Source organism: Zingiber officinale, chromosome 10A, assembly GCF_018446385.1.
Source record: "Zingiber officinale cultivar Zhangliang chromosome 10A, Zo_v1.1, whole genome shotgun sequence".
Classification (NCBI taxonomy): domain Eukaryota; kingdom Viridiplantae; phylum Streptophyta; class Magnoliopsida; order Zingiberales; family Zingiberaceae; genus Zingiber; species Zingiber officinale.
Window position 1 is genome coordinate 42,608,550 of NC_056004.1, and position 10,467 is coordinate 42,619,016.

At 38.6% G+C, this 10,467-nt stretch overlaps 1 protein-coding gene across 2 annotated transcripts; it reads right to left on the minus strand.

The window, feature by feature from the left end:
* Nucleotides 1-258: 258 nt before the first annotated feature.
* LOC122028263 (NAC domain-containing protein 21/22-like) lies at nucleotides 259-2,738 on the minus strand. Of its 2 annotated transcripts, none has more exons than XM_042587301.1 (3): nucleotides 2,432-2,738; nucleotides 910-1,178; nucleotides 259-824 (listed from the first exon to the last, which is right to left on the minus strand). In XM_042587301.1, the coding sequence occupies exons 1-3, from the start codon at nucleotides 2,619-2,621 to the stop codon at nucleotides 432-434; spliced, it is 852 nt and encodes a 283-aa protein (XP_042443235.1). In that variant the 5' UTR covers nucleotides 2,622-2,738; the 3' UTR covers nucleotides 259-431. The 2 variants fall into 2 exon arrangements, with proteins under 2 accessions (XP_042443235.1, XP_042443234.1); XM_042587300.1 differs by having other exon boundaries at nucleotides 910-1,181; nucleotides 2,432-2,737.
* Between the last annotated feature and the right edge of the window lie 7,729 nt (nucleotides 2,739-10,467).

Genomic DNA, 10,467 nt, shown 5'->3' on the forward strand with positions numbered 1-10,467 from the left:
AGATTTCTAAAGCATGTGCATTGCTATACTTTTCAGTGTCAGCAACATTGCGGCTACTACTTATGGTTGTTTTAGGATACTCTGATAGCTAGAAGACTTTTAATGTAAAATCTCCACAATTCATCTTATTCTTCTTTGTTGGCTTTTATTCTTTAATTTCAATTCCCTTTTCCTATTACAGAGAGAGATTTTGGTTTTGAGTGACACCACAGAACTTAAGAAAAGCAAGTTGCTTGGCAGTTACATATTACCATTGAATTAGGCTAATCTTTTCCTCTTCCAAATCACATTATTACAAAGAATCATAATATAATATGCCACGTAGTCACACTGGAAAATAGTCTCCATTCCCTCCATATGTAAGGAATGCATCAAGAGGCCCTTGTGTACATGTGCCATGCACACTCATGATACTTCATCATTTAACAAGTTCAAAAGGGATTCCACATATAGCAACCTCCATTTTCTCTCAAGTAGCTCTCCAAGTTTTCTTGACTCATATTCGGTGGTTGCTGATCATGTTTGGAATACCCTTCCAATATTGAGGTGAACTGGTTCAAGGAGTTCTTGACGAGCTTCTTATCGGTGTGATCTGGGTCTGTTGTGGCCATAGGATGAGCTGCAGCACTGTCAGAGTAGAGGTTGGAGAAGCAGGGCACTTGCTCATACCCCTCTAAGCCACGCAGAGCGTGATCGAAGGATATGTAGGCATCTTTGAGGGGAGGCAAGGAGGAAGAGCTTGTATCATCTTTGTATTTCTCAATGTCGGTCTTCATCATCACTGATCTGCTCTTGAAGGATACCCTGCACAAAACCCAGTCTTCCTGTTGGAAGCAAACAGACTAGATTATATAACAGTCTCAAAAGTTGTTACTTTGTTGGAGAAGAGAATTGAACAATCTTATTCACCTTGAAGGAGAATTTGGATGGGCTAGGGGATTCGTCCATGCGAAATTCATGCATGACCCAATCAGTCTTACTGCCCTTCGGGGCCCTGCCTTCGTAGAACACCAAAGTTTTCCTCATTCCGACAAGCACACCCTTTCGGTTCACCTGCCGGTCTTTCCCGGTGGCCTTCCAGTAGCCCGACTTGGTGGCTCGGTTTGTTCGCTGCCCGGTCGCGTACTTGCGGTCTTTGACGTTGAAGAAATACCACTCCTTACCCGCAACACATGCCACTTCTATCTCAACACAGCAAATAGATAAACATCTCTCAGGAAACAAGATGATAGATAGATTAAACATTGTTTTTATGCCTTAGATTTTTTTTTTCTATGGCGGAGAAAAGACTCCAACAAGAGTTGAACAGTTCAGCATCAGGACATAAATAAATGCGTGATGAAATTGAAAAGTTGATATCTACTCTTGAGAAAGAGTGGCATATCTGGGGAAGGTTCTCTCTTGCACCAGCCCTATCATATATATCTAAATATGATATCTGTAATTAATGTTGGTCATTGAAGCTGCCCATATTTCCAGCCTTCTTCTTTTTCAGGTAGCTAGAACCATTCCAAATTAGATCAACGTTTCTCAAATCATTTTGCTCTTAGCGTTAAATTTGATATTTAAGGAGTTTGTTACTGACAAATTGAGAGATTGCAAGGTTGAAGTGGGAGTTTTGGATTGAGAATACTAATTTGTTAGCGCTGAAGAAAAAAATAGAAAAGAAAAAGGAGATAAAGAGGCGTCTGGAGATTGGATTCGTTACGAAAATGGAAAATGAACAGTCTCTTTCGTAAAAAAAAAATAATAAATAAAAACAATTTGTTAATTCATTTTGGTTTGAGAGTGATATCTATTAGTTTGTTCCTTGAAGAATTAATAGTTTGATCTCTTTAATTCTGCTGGACTATTTGGTGTTTTTAAGATTAAACTTACACGTAACTTAAAGCAAAATAATAATAGTAATAATTAGGGTGCTCTTTCTTCATCAATACAAGATTTTTTTTTCTTTTTATAAAAAGAATCATCAGTTTCAGTATTATTTAGTACGTAATAATTAAGAACATAAAGAAGAGAATGATTAGTTCATAGAACAAAATAATTTTAAAAAATTGCTATTTTCTGGCATATTAATTTTCTTGGTGCAGTTTGGACAAATTTTTCCTAGTGCATGCACAAAGAAGGTGGTTAATTTTTCCTTCATTTCAAAGAAAATTTAATTTCTTAAAGAGAAATCTCCTTTCTAAAGTGCCCGAAAACAAGAAGAGAGATCTCCATAGAATTTCGTTTGAGAGGGGGGAAAACACTTCCTGATTAAAGTGCTAAAACATGGAAGATTTCTTCTTGATGAGTAGTCAAGGAACTAGAATTAAAAAGATGAAAACTATGAATTGCATGTGAATTCCGATCCTATCAATATATACAGAGCAACAACAAGTTAGTCTCGAGTATTTTCACAAACTAGTTAGAAAAAAATGATACTACTCACCGGGAAGGTCCCACGGTTCGCACTTGTTGAGATCGACGTCGACGATCACTGGGTAGCCGTAGACGCCATGGTTCCTAGCTGCTTCCCCCTTCACTTTGTTCCCAAGGTAGTCGCAGATTAGCTCGTCGTCTCGCGGGTGGAATCGGAAACCTGGAGGCAGCCTGGCCTCCATCATACTCAAGGAGCTCATGCTGCTCCTGCGATGCTATGAATTCGAGAAGAAAGAAGAAGAAGAAGAAGAAGAAGAAGATAAGAAAAGTAATCGAGATGGAATCCCAAATCTGAAGAGGGTGGTCAGTAGCATGATATAAGGAGCAAGTCAACTACTTAAAGAAAGAAACAGAGGGTGTTGGATGTGGTAAAAAGATGAAGCGGTCGGCTCCACAATAAAATACAGATAGATAAATTAAGATACGTAATAGCCTCTTAGTCGGGTGGGATAGTCAATTATCCTAATACGGTAAATCACCACTTGAGTATCAACTGTACACGCTCCAGGGGTGAAACAAAGGGTGTTAGATGCAAAAAATATGATAACGCTCATGTCAAATGTCCTCATCGGCGATCTCATGGTGAAATGAAGAGAGATAAATCAGGTACTAAACAGCTCCTGAGTAGAAAGATTATTTGTAGTAGTTACGATTCTATCCCAAGAGAGAAGGAGGGGTGTAAAAAATAAACAAATATTTGCTGTATAAAGCCAAATCTGTTCACTTTGCATGGCCAAGTGAGGTTGGGGAGCCCCAAGTTGGCCCCAACAAGAAAAATAATAAAGAACTGCCTTACTAGCTTCTACTTGCCAAGAAGCAAATAATTGTGATGCCACTGCATGCATGTGAAGCAGGTTATGGATCTGCATCACCATGCAGTTCTGCTAGCTGCGTGAGCCACACTCACAGCATATACATACAAAGAAAACCAATGAGTTGTGAATCATTGCGTTAATGGGAGGGTTTAATCTCCCTTCATTATTGGCCTCCAAAGGCATGTGTCTGGACCCTCACATAGGGACCAGATCAGATGACATATCCATACCATAAAGTAGGTTTGCCCATTCAACCTCCAATCACAAAAGATTCTTCTTAAGGGTTTTTGTTTTCTCTGTTTCAGGAATTAAAATTATACTTCTATCATTCCTAGGCCACATTTATTGGTTGGGAACTCAAAACAAGGTGTAGCATGTGTACTTCAGTACTGAGCAGCTTGCACGGTGGGTTAGCTCTCATGATAACCTACTTTAGTGAATTAGCTTGTATTTTGGGTTAGCTTCCATGATGAGGAAACATTGCCCTCTGCAGTGTTTAAAGCAATTGTTTTTCTCTGGCCTGTTGATTATGGTAAAAACTATCAGCAAAAGTTTACTACATCTAAAACTTCTATCTTTAACTTTGATTATGTTCAGTGAATGCTTGTAACACGTTCTTGACTCAATCAGGTCGGCCTTAACTACACCGGCTCTTCATGGTTAAATTGCAAATAGATGCCATGAACATTAACCAACTTAAAGTTGACCTACCCAATATAACATTATATTGAAAAAATAATTTTGATAACTAATAAATTAAATAGGAATAAAATAGTTATTTCGTGAGTAGACCGTCGTAACATAATTTGTCGAATGAATAAAAAAATTAATATCTAATGAGGGTTGGGCTGATTTGATTGGACGGAAGTTTGACTCGCACACGAGTTGGATTCATGGATAAGATTACATAAATACTAACTCAAGTATGCAGAACCTTTGAGGGGAATGAAATTATAATTAATTTCGTTGATTGATTAAAAGGTTAATCTTGATTATGATATTAATTAATCGATTAATTAATATTTATAATAGATTAAGTAAATAATTAATTAGATTAATTAATTGAATTAATTAATGATTGATATGGGTTAGGTTTCATGAATCCCCGATAAAGAGGGGAAAGGGGATAACTAAGTGGGAAAGATAAATCAATATTAGCCGGAATATACCTCAAAAGAGGTGGGCCAATATCGAGCAAAGACATATTTCCAGATAGGAAGATCAATATCGGCCGGGATATACCTCAAAGGAGGTAGACCAGTATCGACCGGGATATGACTCAAAGGAGGTAGACTAGTATCGGCCGGCATATACCTCAAAGGAGGTAGACTAATATCGGTCGGCATATACCTCAAAGGAGGTAGGCTAATATCGGCCGGGATATGCCTCAAAGGAGGTATGTCAATATCGATCGACATATACTTACAAATAGGCAGACCGATATCGGTCGGGATATACCTTCAGGGAGGAAGACTCATATCGGCCGGGATATACCTCAAAGGAGAAAGGCCAATATCGATCAGCATATACCTCAAAGGAGGTAGGCTAATATCGGCCGACATATACCTCAAAGGAGGTAGGCTAATATCGGCCGGGATATGCCTCAAAGGAGGTAGGTCAATATCGGTCGGCATATACCTCAAAGGAGGTAGGCTAATATCGGCCGGGATATGCCTCAAAGGAGGTAGGTCAGTATCGATCGGCATATACTTACAAATAGGTAGGCCAATATCGGTCGGGATATACTTTTAGGGAGGAAGACTCATATCGGCTGGGGTATACCTCAAAGGAGGAAGACCAGTATCGATCAGCATATACCTCAAAGGAGGTAGGCTAATATCGGCCGACATATGCCTCAAAGGAGGTAGGTCAGTATCGGCTAGCATATATTTACAAATAGGTAGGCCAATATCAGTCGGGATATCCCTTCAGAAAGGAAGGCTCATATCGACCGGGATATACCTCAAAGGAGGAAGGCCAATATCGATCAGCATATACCTCAAATGAGGTAGGCTAATATCGGATGGCATATATCTCAAAGGAGGTAGGAAAATATCGGCCGGGATATACCTCAAAGGAGGAAGGCCAATATTGATCAACATATACCTCAAATGAGGTAGGCCAATATCGGCCGGGATATAAGCAGGCTAATATCGATCGAGATATACTTTCAGGGAGGAAGGCTAATATCGGCCGGGATGAATAGTGCCTCGAAAAGATATACCAATATTGATCAAGATTACATATCTGATAAAATATAGCTCAGAGTCAGCTTGGATAACAAACTCAGAAGGGCACGGACAAGCATTACCCAAGGAGTCTCATGAGAGGTAATGACACTTGGTCAAACCTAGTTAAAACAGGAGAGGCAAGTAGGGACGATAAAAACACTTGGAAAGGGTTTGCGAAACAGGATAGAAGTAAATATTTCAAATAAAGTAGCCTATGAAGATATCTGTAATATGTGATTGTATAATAGGTGTTATGTATATTTGGCGGGAAATGTGTTTTTAGACTATTTTGCAGGTACTAAACAACAAAGAAGGTACATCTGAGGTACAAAAAAGATTCCTTAAAAGTCATTTACCTCAAGTACACAGCTTACGTCATCTCATAACAAACTCTAACAAATCGGGGTCCACTTCATGACTACGGAGGTTATATGAAGTGGTATAAAAAGGGGAATCCTCTCCGTTGGCTAGGTAAGTTCACATCATTGTACACATTCATAACCCTAATTTCCAATTAACTGTTCATCTTATGCTTCTTCTTCCTTCTTCCACACAAGGAGAGATCACTAACTTGAGCGTCGGTGGGTCTAGCTAGGGATTCCCACCCCGGTCTTAGGTCACTAACGATAGTGTTGGTTGGTCTCTTGTGCGCAGGAAGCCTTGGAAGCTCCGGATCTGGGTATCTTCAGTCGGATTTCTTTCTCGCCATTGGAGCTTCGCACAAGAAGGACATTCCGGGACTTCATTCTCTTAGATCCGCTTTAGGTTTCTCGGATCGGCGTTCAATAGGTATTATTCTTTACCAGCAGTAGGTTTTTTCTCTCGGCTCTCCGTCTTGTCAAGCTTCTCAGACAGGATCAATGATAATTGATAAGGTTTAAGTGAAAAGACATACTATGTTTTTTTTATAATTGATAAGATTTAAGTGAGAAGACACCCCATGTCTTTTATTCTCTTGGAAGAAATCTTTCACCTCTTGGAAAAAACCCTTCATCCTTATAAAAGGAACATCATTCCTTTGATTCAATACACTCAAAACTCAAATTGTGAATTCTCCTCTTGAGTTCTCTTTTCTCTCTCCCCTCTTAAGAGTTTCAAGACTTCGAAAGTTCGATAGGACTCGAAATTTGGAGTGCTCTTATTTTGAGACGCAAGTCCTTGTATTTTGGGAGACGATTGCTGATAAACCATAAGCACCTGGGGCATTATAGTCTTAAGAAAAGAAGACCTAACTTTTACCTTGACTTTAATACTCTTATTCATTAGAATAAGCTTACCCGAAGGGGGTGTGTTGATATCTGAAGGGATAATTTGACGACCAATAAGATTAAATTGGTAATGATGATACTGTTGGGTCACAATGTTACAAACAAAATCTCATATTGAAAATACATGGAAAAGATCATAGATTTATAAGGGAAATATATCTCCATTGGTATGAGACCTTTTGGGTAGAGCCTAAGTGCAAAACTATGAGGGCTTAGATCTAAAGTGGATAATATCATATCATTATGGAGATATCTAAATTCTTATTGGTCATAACAATTGGTATCAGAGTCCGAACTATCAGAAGGTCTAACCACCGACTGTGCATAAGAGTTATGGTCTAATTGAACCATGTGAGTAGAATATTGACCTCGAACAAAGGAAGTGAGAGCTCCCGTGTCTGAATCAAGAAGACCAGACATAAGGCAGGAAGTCCTAATTGTGGCTAGGCAAGAAAGTCTTAATTGCGGCTAGGCAAGGAAGTTATAGTAGGTCGGGTGGACTGGGGGATAAGAAGGCCTAGTGGGTTAAGAATCAGATATGGGAGCCTGTGGTCCTCCATTTGAGGGGAGATTGTTGGGTTGCAAGGTTGCAAACAAAGTACCACATTGAAAATACATGGAAAATATTATATATTTATAAGGAAAAAATATATTCGTTAGTATGAGACCTTTTGGGTAGAGCCCAAGAGCAAAATCATGAGGGCTTAGGTCTAAAGTGGACAATATTATGTCATTGTGGAGATATCTAAATTTCTTTTGGTCCTAACAGATACTAAGAAGGATACGTCTTCTTGGATATGGGAACAACCACCACCGCCTAGGCAAAGCTTTTTCTGGAAATTAATATTTAATGTAATTAATAACCTAGGTGATTTGGATCGAACGTGTTAAGTTCCGCAGGAGATCCAAGTCTAAACCTAAAAGAACAAGTAAATTAAACTTTGGATCAAACGTGTTAAGTTCCGCAGGCGATCCAAGTTTAATTTAAAAGAACACATGGTAGCTAGGAAAGGTTCAGACCTTTGTACAAAATTTTTGTACAGTGGAACCATTAGACTTTCCGAGTAGCAACCAACAATTGGTATCAGAGCTAGGGTTTTGCCTCTGTGTATTTGGTATTAGTTTAATTATGCACATGTCATACATAATTTAGGTAGATTAATAGTAGGATGTGCTAACTTTGTGGATGCAGGATCCAACTATTATGGCTTATAGTTATTATGTGTGTGATTGGACCCTTGGACATGTCAAGGGCATTTTGTTGTGTGTGCATGATTGTATTATAAAATACAGCAGGAGCTGTATTTAGTTTTACTAGGATTTTATTTTTGATCTAATTACATGTACATTCCTTTTATGGAATATAGGATCGATGGATGTAAATTTTATTTTATGTTCGATCTAGTTTACATGTACATTCCTTCGAGGAATATAGGATCGAAAAATGTAAAATTCTATTTATGTCGCGGATCGAATCTTGCAAGGCGTGGAACCTTTTTGAGGACCAGAGGCGCAGCGGAACAAGGAGCAAGATGGATGCGACAACTAGACCCAGTGGCAGTGGCCAAAGATGGCAGCAGCTAGGGTTGGCGACACACGAGGGACAGCAATAGATAAAAGTCATAATAGTTGAAAATTAGTTTTTCTATTTATTGCTTTTTATGCTATGACTGCGTGTGCTTGTTAGTATGCATGTTAAGTAGACTAGCATAGTCAAAATTCCTCACTTTAAATAACTAAGTGGGAGAGAGATTTATTTTTTTTAAAAAATAAATTCCACGGTCTCCATTACTGGTTTATAAGTGATGTAGCAAGGTTGCGCGTTGGCTCTGAGTGCCTTCCTCCATATCGGATGAGCTTGTTTGCAGATCACTAGATTAAACTTCCATTTTGGATGACTATAGGAAGTTAATTAAGAGCGTGTGATCTTCTCCATCGGAAGGGGCACAATCTTATTAATGAACTTAGTGTCAAGTAATGGTATACACTTAGGCACGTCTAATAGTATCCTCCCCATCGGAGTCACTGCTATTATTCGTGTGACCAAAAGAAACCAACTATTAATTTTATTTGTCAAAAAGTTAGGTTGACAAGATAATAAAATTAATGGGTTAAACCCTCCTTTTACAAATGTTGAATTTGTATACGTCCACACTATCGCGGCATACAAAATTCACGGTGTTTTAAGGTGTTGGTTAATTTAAAATAGTATTGTTTGAGGAATCAATATTATTCTAAATTTAGAGTTCTGATCAAAAGTTATTTGTGATTCTTAGGATTATTTTCAACCCACTGGCCATCATACTAAAAGAGAACAGACTTACTGGTCCTAACTACATAGATTGGAAAAGGAACCTGGACATTGTTCTAACTGCTGAAAGCTATAAATTTGTACTGACTGAACCTTGCCCTGATACACCCAATGGTGAATCTACTCAAGAGGAGATTGAATATCATAGGAAATGGGTAAAAGCAGATGAGATGGCACGGTGTTACATTTTGGCTTCAATGTCAAATGTATTGCAACATCAGCATCAAGATTTACCAACAGCCTATGATATTATGAACAATCTCAAAGAACTCTTTAGTCACCAGGATTGGGCCTCTAGGCAAGAAGCCATGAGAAAGATAATGACAGCCACTATGCAAGAGGGTACTCCTGTGAGGGATCATATCCTAAAGATGATGGCTTATCTGAATGAAATACAAATCCTTGGAGGAGAAATTGATGGGGAAACTCAGATCGATGTGATCCTCCAAACGCTACCTAGAAGTTTTGAGCAATTCCGCCTGAATTACAATATGAATAAAAGGGTATATTCATTGGCGGAACTACTAACAGAACTTCAGGCAGTAGAAGGTTTGTTCCGTCATAATTCTCATATTCACTATGCTGAAAATGGTTCTACTTCTAAACCGAAAGGAAAGAAGAAGAAGAAACAAGTTAGCTCAGCAAAGAAAGTGAATAAATCTCAGAGTACAGGACCTAAAGCTGGAATGAAGAAGCCGAAGGGCAAGTGCTTCATCTGCAAGCAGTCAAGGCATTGGAAGGCGGACTGTCCTCGTAGGAATCAAAACAACAAAGGTATATCTCATGCTCTGGTTGTTGAAACATGTTTAGCGGTGTTATCTACCAGCACCTGGTGTGTAGATACGGGAGCCACTGATCATGTCTGCAATTCCTTGCAGGGGTTCCAGGAAACCCGACGACTAACTGAAGGAGAGATTACCGTCTACATGGGCAATGCTACTAAGGTGGCGACTGTTGCAGTGGGAAACGTCTACTTATCTTTTAATAGAAATAGAAATTTGGTTTTAAGAAATTGTCTTTATGTACCCAGTTTTAGAAAGAATTTAATTTCAGTTTCTAAACTATTTTTAGATGGATATTCAATTTCCTTTAGTAACGATGTGATTATTAAGAGAAATAAAGTGATTATCTGTTCTGGTGCATTGGTTGACAATTTATATACTTTAAATCCAATTTCTCCCACAAAGCAAAATATGGAAATTAATAACACATCTTCTAACTCAAATAAGAGAAAAGAACCTTCGGAAATGAACCAAGCATATCTTTGGCATCTAAGGCTTGGTCATATTAACTTAAGTAGGATTCAAAGGCTTATAGCCGATGGACTCTTGGGTTCATTAGAGTTGGAAAATTTTTCAACTTGTGAATCTTGCTTGGAAGGTAAAATGACCAAGAGGCCTTTTAAGGCCAAGGGGTATGAG

What these genes read in the sequence shown, in the direction of transcription:
- LOC122028263 (XM_042587300.1), bottom strand. Translation starts at nt 2,621, where the DNA reads ATGAGCTCCTTGAGTATGATGGAGGCCAGGCTGCCTCCAGGTTTCCGA. An exon ending in CGAACCGTGGGACCTTCCCG is followed by an intron (nt 1,182 to 2,431) that starts GTGAGTAGTATC and finishes GTGTTGAGATAG; the next exon opens with AAGTGGCATGTGTTGCGGGT. An exon ending in CATCCAAATTCTCCTTCAAG is followed by an intron (nt 825 to 909) that starts GTGAATAAGATT and finishes TGCTTCCAACAG; the next exon opens with GAAGACTGGGTTTTGTGCAG.